At 43.6% G+C, this 13,880-nt stretch overlaps 1 protein-coding gene and 1 long non-coding RNA gene across 4 annotated transcripts in view; one reads left to right on the top strand and one right to left on the bottom strand.

Annotated features, from left to right (window-relative positions):
- NKAIN3 (sodium/potassium transporting ATPase interacting 3) overlaps positions 1-627 on the bottom strand; it is a 337,404-nt gene extending 336,777 nt beyond the window's left edge. For all 3 annotated transcript variants that reach the window (XM_063169394.1, XM_063169375.1, XM_063169384.1), the window contains exon 1: positions 328-627. In XM_063169394.1, coding sequence (XP_063025464.1) covers positions 328-381 — 54 coding nt within the window. In that variant the 5' untranslated portion in view covers positions 382-627. The remainder of the gene's footprint in view (positions 1-327) is intronic.
- Positions 628-1,956: 1,329 nt separating this feature from the next.
- Positions 1,957-13,462, top strand: LOC134430319 (uncharacterized). Its single transcript, XR_010030793.1, has 3 exons — positions 1,957-2,302; positions 7,236-7,414; positions 11,542-13,462. It is a non-coding gene; the product is annotated as an uncharacterized LOC134430319 (long non-coding RNA).
- Positions 13,463-13,880: the final 418 nt, after the last annotated feature.

Here is a 13,880-nt window from a genome sequence, read left to right as displayed (position 1 = left end):
GCCAGCGGGACTGGCCCCTTCTCGAAGTGTTCCCAGGGCGGGGAGCCGCTCTCCCTCAGGCGGGGAGCGCTGACAGACACCGCCCGGTGCCGCGGCAGCCGCCTCAGGTGGCCGGCCCGCTCCGTCCCCAGCCGCGGCGCCGCTCCGCTCCCCGCCGCTCCGCACCGCCAAACTCCCGGGTCGGGCGCGCCGTCGGGGCGGCGGGCAGGGACAGCTCCGCGGCCGGGCCAGCGCCGCTCCGCGCCCCCGGAGCCGTGCCCGGGGCGGGGGAGACAGCGCCCGACCCTGCCCAGCCCCCGCGAAGGCGAAGCGTGCCCCGGCACTCACCAGCTGCAGCGAGCAGAGGAAGATCAGCGTGCAGCGCCCCGTGCAGCAGCCCATGGTGGCAGCCGGAGAGCCGCCGCCGCCGCCGCCGCTCCGCTTCTTCCCTCCCGCACTGGCGCGGCCCCGGAGGCGAGCCTGGGGCTCACCGCATCCGGACGGAGCGGCCGGGCGTGCGTGTGTCCCCCGCCTCCCGCTGCCTCGCTCCTTTGTGGAGGGGCTTCTCTCCGGCGGCGGGAAGGAGCGCGGCGGGGTCGGCGCGGCCCCAGGGCTGGCAGCCGCGGCAGCGGAGCCTCTGCCCGGCTCTGGCTCTGGGGAAGGGGCAGCGGCCGGGGGTGGGCGTTCGCGGACCGGGGCGGGGTGGGCAGAGGGAGCGCGGGTGGGGAGGCGGGGGGCGCGGGTGGGCGTGCGAGGGAGGGCGGGAGCTGTGCGAGGTGTGAACGGGAGAGGAGCGGGGGCGGCGCGGGCTTTTCTCAGGCGCCCTGCCGGGGGTCCCCGGGCGGGCAGTTTGCGGGGATTTTGGAGGCTCCGAGGGCAGGCTGTGCTTGAGCGGAACTTGCCGGGAGGGGCGTGGGGCTCTGCGGACAGCGGCAGCCCGGCGTGGGCCGCTTGTTGCGAGCGCCCGGGGAAAGTTCAAGGGACTCCGGCGGCTGAGGCGGGAGGGGCGGGGAGCGGCGGCCGCCGAGCGGCGGGGCGGGCCCGGAGCAGCCCGGACGGCCCGGAGCAGCCCGGAGGGCTCGGAGCAGCCCGGCCGTGTGGCGGCCGGGGCAGCCCGGGGGCGGTCGCTGGCCATTGTTCGCCGCCCGCGCTGTGCCGGGGTCGGAGCGGGCTCCGGGGCAGGGAAGCAGCCCGGAGCCCGGCGCTGGGAGTCCCGCTGGCTGCGGCTGGGTGCCCCCTGCCTGCGGGTGCCGGGCGGTACCCAGAGAGCCCGTCCCCGTCCCGCCGCCCCGGCCGCGGGCAGCGAGCGTCTCGGGATGTTCCATCCCCTCCGTGTCCGCCCGCCAGCCGTGCCCCGGGGAAGGGGCTTCCCTTCCTGGCAGCGCCATTGTGCCAGGAGAGCCCGCCGGCTCCTGCTGCCCCTCGCGGGTGGGAACTGGGAATGGGCTCCGGGAACAGGGACTCGGCTCCGGCAGTCACCGCTCCTGGCCGTGGTAAATCGCGAGTGGTTTAGGTTGGAAAAGATCTCAGATCAGTCAATCCAGCACTACCAAGTCCATAGCGTACAAAGAGATGGATGAACAAACAGTGCTCTCCAGGGGCCTCTCCAGGGGCAGTTGGGAGAAGCAGGATCGGTGGGGATACTGCGCTCCCTACAACATCTATACCTGTCATTTGGTCATAGACAAGTGATGTTCTGGGGCGGGATAATAAATCCGAATATATCACCGTCTCTTAAAAATACGGCGTGGGCATGATGTGTGGATGAAGTGTTGGCTACTTTCTTTTTTCCTCTCTCCAACAAAGTATAGATAAATCAGATTATTTTTTATAGGTATGAAGACATGTTCCACTTACCAGGCAGCATTTTCCTACAGCCTGTTACCAGCTGCTGTTTAACAATGCAGAGACTTCTGCCACAAAACATTGAAGCTTGCCCTGGGTGGGGGGGGGGGGGGGGGGGAGAAAAGGAAAAAACAAACAAACCCAAAAACAAAACACAAAACTAAAACCCTATCTTCTACAAGGCATTTTAGTGAGTTACCTGATTCCTGTGTCTGTGAAATACATAGTATTGTATCCTCCAAGTAGATACAGCTCTTCATTTGTGTATTAAATAGTAGTGACAGTAATCAAATAACTACAAGACAACTGTAAAACAATATTGTGTCAGATTAGATTTGGAAAGCTGTGTTTTCCTACCCTTTTCTTTCACCCTTTTAGGTAGGAAAGCATTAAGACAGTTTTAAATACCAAACCGAAGGAGCAAAAGGAAGAGAAGTAAGAAGCAGATTCTGCTCATCCAGGATGTGTATTTAACTAGGTATGTGTTTGAGAAGCACAAAATATAACCCACATTGCACAGTATACAAAACTTTAATAAAACCACCTGAGATTTATATTTCTATGTATGGCTTTTAAGACAAAATTCTACCTGGGGCTGAAGTTTATTAAAGTTACATGTTCTGAGAACATATGTATTTGGAAGGGTGAATACCTGAAGATATGAAAGTAAACTGAAAAGATGATAGTTACCAAAAATACAATGTTCCAGGCTCTGTGAGCTGGTAAATTTTATGGATAAGTGTTTTTCTATAGAGAAGGCTTAGAGGAAGCATCGTCTTTCTGGCCTTCACTGAAGTATTTAGTAGACTACAAAGTTTTTTTAGTTAAATCAAATAATACAGAGATTAATAATAAGAATGGCAGGATGGGTATGGAACCAGATAAATGAAATGCTAAGAGCTAGTGCTGAGGACATTTTACTTGTACTCACCATATTCAGGCCCTGCTTTTGCACCAATGGCATGAGGCCCATAACTTTCCACTATTTTTCCCCAAGAATAGTGCTCTTCTGAGAAGTAGCTAAATCTCATGGAATTAGGGGTGGGGAACATGATAATTTAGGCTGCAATAGAGTTAATTTTCTTCACAGTAGCTACAATGTGACTGTGTTCTGTATTTGCACTGACACGGGGCTGATAATTCAGGGATATTTCAGTCACCTCAGAGCAGGGTTCACAGACTCACCTCTCACCCCTCACCCCCAACAGGGGGCTGGGGGTGCACAAGGAGTTGGGAAGGGACACAGCTGGGACGGCTGACCACAGGAATATTCCCTACCATAGGGCATCGTGCTCAGCATGTAGTGCTGGGGGAAAAGAAGAGGGGGACATTTGGGATGATACCATTTGTCTTCTTCCCAAGTCACTGTTACACATGACAAGGCTCAGCTTTCCTGGGGATGGCTCAACCCCTGTCTGCCCATGGGAAATAGTCAATGAATTCCTTGTCTTGCTCTGCTTGTATGCATGACTTTTGCTTTCCTTGTTAAACCGTGTTCATCTCAACCCATGAGTTTTCTCACTTTTACTCTCTGGGTCTCTCCCCTCTCACATCAAGGGAGGGTGGGAGAAGAGTGAGTGCCTGCATGAGGCTGCATTTTCAGCTGGGGTTAAAACACAACAAGTGAGAGTAAGTTTCTTAGAGGTTTATGAATCTCTGATACTTTTCTCTTTGTTTTCCCATGTTCCTGAAGCATTTAGTTATGTCCTCTAGCTGGTCAAAATTGACCCTCCACCCCCCAAAAAAAGGATACTTGTGATAAGAATTATTCCAGAGTATAAGGTTTCACAAATAAAAAAAATTCACAACAGAATGCTGTTGAGCATGACTTCCACAGGAGCACAAGGAACTAAAATAATAAAATAACCCTGTACTGTAGCTGAAAGCACTGGACAAGAAGAGAAGTATGGGAGAAAGAACCTGGATCAGAAGAAGGCTAAAATGAATTATGGCTATGAGAAAGCATAGGATTTCTAGAACATATCAGAGAATGCAATATAAGAATAAAATCATGTGCAAAGCAAATAGGAAGAACTGTATTTTACAGATTTTTCTATCCATGAATTGGGTATAGAAACTGATAGTCAAGTAACCATAGAAAGTAATTTCCTGCTATATAGTGAAGTCAGCCCTCATTCAGCACCATGCATGCCAAGTAGGTGAAAAAATGGTCTAAATTCTAAAGAGCCCTGTGGACTCTCTTAATGCCCAACAAGATGTGCTGTATGGATGCAAATTCAGTGCTCTTGAAAAGAAAGCATGTCCTCAAATGCTTTATGATATGTCCATGAACACATGGCCATACCCTCACATAAGTGAATGATTTCCTATGCAAAAACTATAATCATAGGACATCAAAACTTGTCCTTCTTATCTGATTGCATCCCAAGCAGAAAACCAAGGTTGTTCACATTCGTAGAAATACAGCATGACAGATAGCAATAAGAGATATTACAAGTATGAAATAGAGACTTCTAATTCCTATAGGTTTATGCCTTGTTAGATTATAATCTTCAGAATCAAAGATAGGAAAATTTTCAGGTTGAAGAACTAAAAACATCAGTAAAAGATCTTGTTTAAAGAGGATAAAGTGAAAGTCATAGTATTTGACTGTTCTTGTAGCTCTTTAATGGTATATACTATTTGTCTAATGAGCATTTACTTGTCTGTCTCTCCTGGAGTTTTCCTCAGCCTGCACCAAATTATCCTGTCATGGTCCTGACTTCAAGGAGGTGCATTTTGTTCACTCTGCCCACTGGACTAAAGTAATAATCACAGATGACAGCAGAAACACTTCCTTCATAGTTTGACTGTTCCATTCTTCATCGTGAATATTAGTTAGAGGAAATTATTGGTGAAAAAAAAAGTAACAGTGTCAAAGGATAATCCTAATCCTAGAAAGATTTCTGTATTTACTTAATTTTTAACACCAAGCATAGCCTTTTATGCTGGGCAGAGATTAGGCAAATACATTTAGGGTCTGCAGAATCAGAATTTAAGAACAGATTCTTGTGGCCTCAGATTTCACCTTTCATTTTGGCATTTGATCCAGAAAGATTGAGAATCAGAAGATTTGTAATTGCTTTTCAAGCTTTCCCAGAATGAGGTAGGATACAGGGATCCAAACACACCTCCATAAAGCTATCAACAGGTCACACTTCAGGCAGACCTAGAGTTATGATAGCTTAGAAAAACATTCCACTGTGTATTCCCCAAGCAGCCTTGAAATACCTCAAGCAAACTAGAAACCCCATGAAATTTAATACAGCTTTAAAGACAAATGAGGGTTTTAAGATATTATCAGTGTTTTTAGTAAATCCTATTTTCAATTTTCCTTCTGAAAGCAGATACACAATATAATGATCTAATTTTTCATTTCGATGTTAACACCTGCTGCTAGGAAACTGCATTCTTCATTAAAATGCAAGTGCTTTATAGAATGAAAATATATGTTCATTGTGAATGGGTTTTTTTTCATTATTTTAAAGAAGTGTTTTAAATGACCAGGCTCAGTGTGGGGAGGCATGGTGAGGCACAGCCCCTCAGTGTTTGGGCAGATCCATGGGGAAAGGCATGGGCACTGGTCAGTGTCAGAGACACAAGACATCAGCCCAGGCTGGGCTTGTGCCTGGGGAGGCCAAGCTGTGGGGAGCTGTAGATGAGCCCTGCTGCTGAGGCAATGCTGGGCCAGGCTCTGATGGCCCTTTTGGGGCTGAGATGGGATCCTGGGCTGTGGGCAGGACTGGGGGAGCCCAGGGGCTGGGCAGGAACAGGCAGGACTGGCGGTACCTCTGGGACCCTGACAGTATGAAAGCAGCTTTAAAAACAGGAGTGTTTTAAGTCCCTATAACTCATTCTGGTTTGTCAGTGATAGACTTCAGCTCAGCTTTAGGTTTGGTTTTTTCTGCCTTTAGCTCTTCTTACCTTTTTTTATTCTCTTTTGGTTTTGGTACAATGCATAACGTATGTCCCCATAGCTAGGAACAGAAAAACTGGAATCAAGCACAAGTTCTTTACAACTGTCTCCCATATTAATTGCAGGAACCAAAAAGCTGGTAAATGATACAGATCTAAATACAAACCTTATATATATAAATGTAAAGATATAAATGTTTGTCTCTTCACTCTCCCTGACAGGACTTGAGGAAATGGCATGAAGCTGAGTCAGGGGAGGCTTAGGCTGGATATCTGTGTGAAAAGATTTTTCACAAAGATGGAGAGTGAGTAATGGAACAGGCTCCCCAGAGAAGTGGTCACAGCACCAAGCCTAGCAGAGTTCAAGAACTGTTTGGGCAATCACTCAGGTGTGACTCTTGGAGTGTCCTATGAAGGGCCAGGATTGGAACTTGAAGATCCTGATACTATAAGGCTTTCTCTTTGCAGATCAGCATCAATTTTGAACCATTCCTTGTACATAAACATTGGTACAAGCCTCAATTTCAATATGGAAAAACTTGACAAGAAAACTGACATACATATTTATATAGAAAAGTCCTTCAAAATACAAAGCTGAATTTGTAGCATCTGAAATGGAATATAGAATGGATTGTTTTTCTTTGCTTACTGAGGATTTTGTGTTAGACTTGAAAAGATGGCATCAGAAAGATACCAGCCGTGTTATTCACAACCAGGGATTTTAGATGCTAGGTTGGTCTGAAATACTTGTGACATTTGCTGCACTCAGGCTCTGCTCAGCTTTAGTGACCCGGTGAATGAGATTTTGGATCTGGGGACCAGTGATAAACCACCACAGGTCACAGCAGAGGTTTTGCCACAGTGGGAAATGTGGGCAGTACTTCTTGTTCTGGATCTGTTCAGAACTCCCACTAAAGTCAGTGGGGGTTTGGGAAGCAGTGAACACTTTGCTAAGGCCTGAATAGGGCTGGGAAGGTAGGCTGAGAGGTTTTTCCATGCAATTGTTCTAAAGTTTCTGTTGTTGGCAGCATTTTTCTCTGAGTAATTCACACTCATTTCTCATCTATTTTCAGGCATTAAATGTCAGCTTTCAATAAGAAAGGTAAAGCTGACTTGCCCACTTCATTGTAAATAACAAAATTTACCTGAATTACAGTTATTATATTTGTAGTTTAAAAAACCCTTCTTTTGTTATGATTATGAAGCAGAAATATTTTGCCTGAAGTTTTCTTTTTACATAAAGTGCAAGGCTGTTATTTGAACCAAGCCTCTGAACAGCCTGTCCGTCTGAGGAGATACACCAGGGGAATTTTGGTTCAGGAAATCTGTACATTGACTGACTGTCAATGGAATAGAGACTGGAACGTGTAATCTGTTTCAAGACTTCTTGGAAGCTTGGAATATGTGGTGGGGGGGGTCAGACCTTGCTCTGGTGAGGGGGTGCCCTGTTCCCCATATTCCCCACTCACACAGGGTCTGTCAATCTTGGCTCACAGGAAACAGCCCCAGCTTTGCCTCACCCAGTCCATGGGAGGCTGAGAGACTGGAAGTCCCTCCTGGGAGGAAGACCCAAGATGGGCCAAAAAGGTTTAAGAAAGGTCACTACAAGGCAAGCACATTGTCCTTTATCCCTACCTTCACCTTGGAGTTTCACATCACTGGAAGCAAGGAATTGGTAGCTATATGCCTGTTTTTCTATATCTTTTCTGGTATTCTCCCTTTCTTCTTCTTCCTCTGTCATCTCATAGAATGTAACATCTAATGGATTTTTAGGTTTTCTGTGTTCAATGAGATAAGTATATGCTATGATAAGTGATGTTATTGTAGTATTTACTCTTTTGCCAATGTTCTTTAGTTGTCAATAGTTTGCCAGTAAGATTTTGTGTATTTTAACCTCAAGAATATTGGGTTAGAATTTTCTCCTTTGCATCTACCCAAAGCCAAAGAACCTTGGATAAGCCCTAGGTTTGAGTGACTGGGTGTAACACTGACAGGGTTTTTAACGCTCTGGAGCCAGCTGTATTCCTCAAAAGAAGGGTTAAGGAACTGCGTACACACCTGATGCAAATTTCTCTGACTCCATTACTGACAAGTGAAATGCAGTGATAGACCCAAGTGGAATATATGGTTGCATAAAGCTGCCTTACCATTACACAATCAGCAGTCAGGGTAAACAACTCGTGTCTTTTTGTGGAAAGCCATCAGACTAGGTACTGGTAACAATGAATTCCTGGGTACATGGCTTAATTGTTGTTTTTTTCTAGAAGTATTTTCTGCTACGTTAATTTTTTTCCTTTCAGGGAGCTCATAGTACAAACAATAACTTTCTAGGATGTAATTGTCTTTCCTTTCAGTTTTTCATCAGAACAAATTTATTTTTGTTAAATCAGCCTGATTTACTAATTAACATCTAGATCTTATGTACACACTAAGCACACACACAATAACACCACAATTATATTATATTAGCTTTTTAAGGGCTCATCTAATTTTACTCTATACATAATCCTTGAAAATTAGATTTGCATAAAGTAATTTAAAATAGACAGAGCAAACTAGAAGTATATAATTATATGTAGCTCTGAAATAAATACATTTTCAGTTTTCAATTTCCATTGCTGAGTTCATAATTTAGTCCCTGAATATCTGAATTAATAATAAAATGACAGTATTCCCTGTCATATATGTACTTACACAGAATTTATAGGTTTTACAGGGTTTCCTTTGTTATGCTTAGTGGATTACCTATGGGGTGAGTAAAGCTTGATCCTCCTCTAGAAGCTGGAGGAAAGGGAGAATCTGAGAGGCACTCTCCACTCTAGTCTGTTAAACAACTAAAGAGACTTTGTCCTATTAAGATTTCTACTGGTTCCAATGTGCAGAACTTAGGCTCCTAAACTTGGTTGTCTACATTGTATTGAAATGTGATGCTTGTAATAAGCTTAAGCCTACAACAAAAGCACCTACTTTTGAAACTTTTCTTCAGACTCACTGTTTGTTGAGACCAGTCTATGAAACTACTTTTAGAGATTTTAACAATTCTTCACAGAGGGTTCACAATGATGGATTTGTATTATAATGATCTATGAGGCACAAGGAGGTAAATACACTCCTTCTTGGTTTTATCTATCAATTTTCTACACATTGCAGATATATTTCTGTTACTTACTTGTTCTGTTGTGGACTTTGAATTGCCAGTACATAAGCATGCTTTTTGATGTCCATATATACTGACAATACATGTTACCACTTATGATGATGATGATTTTACCATCTTTGGTAATATTTGTTAGTTGTATAAGGCCAACTCCAGTAGTCAAGTGTTTACACAGGAAACTTAGTTTGCATAAAGAAAAAAAGTCTGAGTCTTCTCCATGACTAAGTAAAGCTGTAAAGTGTGTGAGGATAACAATAATGCATTGGTTGAATGGAAGCTGCAGCAGTTCCAGAATTTGATAGCACACACTCTGACTGTTAAATGTAACCATGTACACTGATCAAGAAGTTGGTGCTGATGAATTTTTAGCTTGGATGACCAATGATGTCTGAGAAGCTGGGTACTAGTTAATTATTTTAACATACATAATGTAGTCTCATAGTTTTGCATTCATTTGACATTTGTTAAAGTTACAGCCCTATGCTTAAAGTTAAATACGCCGTTGGAACTTTTTACTACTTCATCAAGCTCTGCACTTGCTTTTAAAGGGCTCTTAAAGGAAAGAAACCTGCAGTCCCAGGATTCGAAGAAGAATGTGGGAAGCAGTATTATGATAATAGCTCTATGCTGGGAATTAGAAGGACTCCAGCCAACAAAGGAATGAGATTCTAGAACAACTTTCCCAAAGCTATTTGGAAAAACAAATTAAGCCAATGAGTTTTTAGACTGAGTTGAGAAATTAATGAAGGGAAGTGGATGACACATAGATACTTGCAATACCAGGACCCCATAGAATACCAGGGAGTCCCTTTTTGAATTATAGAAAGCTGTCAAAAATTCTAACACAAAGACAGCATGAGTAGCAAAGGGAAGGAAATGTGTCAGAGACAGAGAGCCATCATGACAGCCAGGATAGTTTACAAAGACTCTGGACAGCATGGTTGCCCCTAGGCAACAGATCCTGCCCTAAGTTAAGCAGTCCTCCAGGATGTTCAAAAGAAAATGAAGGCAATGTTAAGAAATTTACTTGAATCATCCTCTGAACAAATAGCAAACTATAACTGGCTCATACTTGAGAAAAATGGCCAGAGTGAGCAGCTCAGGAGCAGTGCATAAACTCTAATATAGCTGCATAAAGAACTCACTGAATAACTCTGAATAATAGGACAGCACATAAAAATCAGACTGTTTGCAGGTAAATTTCAATAGAAAAAAGCAAAAAATACAAGGTTACATTCTCTGAATAAATGCTTTACTGCAAATACTTTTCCCAGCTCTAATGAGGAGAGTTTGTTCAAGCAGAAGAGAGAATAGGGCTGTGATGATAGATGATAATTTACTCATTTAAAGTTGCAAGGATATTTTCTTCCATACCTGGTTTTTATCCATTAAAGAAAAGGACATCCTTAAGACTATGGCCACCCAGCAGTGGCAGGAGCAACCTCTTCAGTCCTGGGCATCAGGAGAGGGAGTGGTGCAAGTCCCCCTTTCCCTGCCCCATTGCCACTGCAGCTGCAGCTCAGCTTAAGCCCTTAAGAGTAATTCCAATTTGACAGCTTGCATGGGTATGAATATTAATTTAAGTAAAAAGAAAACCTGCCAACTTTAGATGAATTAAACAACTGTGACACACACTGGGCCAGATTCTCTAATGCACCACAACAAATTTACAACTGTGACTGTTAACTGGAGTCCCAGTTAATTTTTTAATATTGTAGTTAACAAAGCTGTATACAGATGCAGTGATCGCTATAGGGGTTAGAATGTTTCAGTGTTTCTGTCTGAGACTGCCTTTTGCAGTGGATTTTCATATCACATTTTAAAAATGGTAATCTGGATTGAGAGCCATATTTGCATGTCTAGTATCAGAGTCTGCTATTTATCCTTTCAAAAGTTTCCTGATATGTTGTGATACACATATACAACACTTCTAGGCAGAGACTGTGTTCCACTAACTAATCTCTCTTTGACTCCTAATTAATGTCTCAAAGAATGTTTCCATGGTGAACACAAAAAACTAAAACTTCAGAGAAGTTTTTGTGGTTTTCCTCTAAAAAGCTCATACTTTTTTTTGTTTATCCACTTACCTAAGTAAAACAAAAAAGGTGTTAAAAATTGGGAGCAAATAACGATTTGCATAGTGTTTCTGCAAAAGCCAATGAAATCTAAAAATATATGTGTCTGTCATTTGTTTCCTGAATCAAATATTTCAGAAGAAATGTACTATGTTAGTTTTAAATTTTCAAATGTCAATGTTCAATAAAAAATGTCATATTTTCAGCAGGAACATGGAACTAAACAATAGCATAATGAAACTGCAGTGAACTTCTGGGTATGAATTTGACCTGCCCGTGGTTCATTCTTCATGCCTGTGAAGGGTTCTGGTAGCCTTGTGGAACTGAAGGGTAATGTGAGCCAGGCTGGAGACACACAGGGACTCTGGAGTCTACCTGTGAGGGTACTCTTGTATTCCAAATATTAAATATTGAAATCAAAGAGAAATCTCTAAAATAAGAATAAATGTTTTGCTGTCATGTACAGATGTTATCAGCTTTGATCAGCTCTTTTTTTGCAGAAAAAGAACTATTAAGAAAGTGGTAACAGTGAGGCTGCTGTTTAACTGATGGCATTTTTTTATTTAACAGGTTCTGCTCCTCTGGGTGACGGACTATGCTCATTAATCTTTCTTTTGGAACAGGATTTGAAGCCAAGTACCTAAAATCTGAGTGGTAGAATTGTGTCCACACATCCACATTCTTTATGTCCACATTTTTTATGTCCGCACATCCACATTCTTCCTGATTACAGTAATACTATGCTCTTTTAGACTAGGAGCATCTCTGGAAGATAAAAATAAAGGAATGGTCCTTGCTTTTTGGTTAAGTAGGTAGTTATCAGGAAACCAATGTCTCTGAACACACAAGAGATGTTCTGTTCATGCAGGAGCTTACACTATGTTTGTTCCTCTGAAAAGAGAGTTCCATACAAAGTGCATTTTCTATGTTATGTATTATCAATAAAAATGTTTCCGTTATTGAACATTGGTAGCATCAAACCAGGAAGAAAAGCGCAAATTAAACTTTAGATGACAAGGGCCAATAAAAACACCTTAATGAATGCTTTTAAAAAGACCTCAAGTGAGAACTGAGAGAAGTAGAGTAATAAGAAGAGAATAATAGTGTCATTTTAAGGGCATTTGAGAACAGGATCACATTTTACCACATTTCTGAGAAGCGTAAGCCAAGAACAGCAGCCTTGCCCTTCATCTGCCCTCTCAGTTGCCCTCTGCTTTAGGCTGACAGAGGCTTCTCATTACTGAGCAGCAAAACAGTTTGAACTAATCTGGATTAAAATTAATCATGGCTATTTTTTCTTTTGAGCGAACTTTGAAGTGGACCCATTCTCCCTTTTACCTCATTGCTTGGCAATGCAAATACTTATACTGGCAGCAGGCAGGGAGCAACAAGGGGACAAGAGCAAGCATTTGGGAACAGAGAAAGGGCAGGGCTGTTCTTTTTGGCAGCAGTGCTGTACTGCTTGCAGAATTGCAATGTTAAAGCATCCCATCCCAACTCTGTTAGGTTATTTCTGCTTATGCTAACAGAACCAGAGCAGAGCAAGCTACGCTGGTGGGAGGTTTGAACAAGACAATCAAACCCCACACTGTTACAGTGGCCAGGGTGTTCATTGCTAGTGAGGGCTCCAGTAGTAAATAGTTTAAAAGCCAGCAGTGGAGCAATCAGTCATGTAGCTTTTGTGAAGCGATGTGGAGACCAAATTCAGATTTGTGCTGCAGCTGGTTAGCACTGTGCTGCTGACACAAAACAGCTCTAAAGCCAAGGTAGCCAATTAATGCAGGCAACTGGCACAGCATGTCTTACACCAGTGCTCTCCTGGCAGCTGGTTCCTTCCCTGTCTGAAAAGGGAGTGTAGTCAAATCATCCCTGATCTGACACTCTCCTGTCTGTCCCAGGGGCTCTTATTTGTTGGTACAGTCCTGAGCCCATACATCTTATCTAAAATTGCTGTAAGAATGGCATGGGAGTGGATGTTTATACCTTCAGGCTGCTTCTGCTCTGAGCAAGGTGTGGAGTCCTTGGCTGCACAACTTTCCTGGTTCTACACATATGCCCTCTAACAAAGAAAACCAGGAAAATTAAATACCTTCCAGTAAAAGAAAAATATTCTCTTTATTGTTTATGTATGTTGGAACACTTGACAACTGATAGCTTAAAAACATGCATTTGATGGAAATGAGAAGTTGCTCATGATTTGGAATACACAAAGCACTTAATAGCTATCTGATCATCTAACAGTACATAGGAAGTTCGCTTCCTTGGGATCTCTGGTCAGGACAAGCTACATAGCTTGTTAAGGAGGTGCTTAGAGCATGTAATACCTCATCTTTTTCCATGAACATAAAGTATCTTTCACATGATCAAGAAGGCACCTCTATTATGCAAGTGATGCCTTTTTCAGTCATGAGTACAGGAATCCCATGCTTGATGGTTCCCAGTCTGATTAGTGGTGGGCTGAGATGTGTGCTCACATCGAGCCAGTCCTCGCAGGAAGGCCACCACATCAAGAGAAGTTCTGCTGCGGTGGCACAGGACTGCTAGAGGGTTCACCAAAGAATTTCTGGGAGGGTGCACTGACCTGTAGCCTGCTCACATCACTGTGGTTCCAAGAAAGTGGAAAACAGGGAGAAGGCCTGAGACTGGGAACTGTTTTCACAGCTTCTGCAAGTGATCAGCACTAGGGAAAAGTGAGAATTCATAATGCAGGATGACCTTATTGTCTTAATTACCATTGTATGATATTAAGAGGACATTTTTCTGAGGCAACTATACACCTGTAGATCATAGGGACTCAGGTTACCAATCCACGAACCTGAGCAGCATTCCTCACACTTGTAAAATCATATTGTTTGGTTGTCACATCTGGCTAAAAGAATTCACTGACAAGAACTGATCAAGAGACGTAT

This window comes from Melospiza melodia, chromosome 1 (genome assembly GCF_035770615.1).
Source record: "Melospiza melodia melodia isolate bMelMel2 chromosome 1, bMelMel2.pri, whole genome shotgun sequence".
Classification (NCBI taxonomy): domain Eukaryota; kingdom Metazoa; phylum Chordata; class Aves; order Passeriformes; family Passerellidae; genus Melospiza; species Melospiza melodia.
Note: the sequence above shows the minus strand (reverse complement) of the source record. Positions and strands in the feature narration are given on the sequence as shown.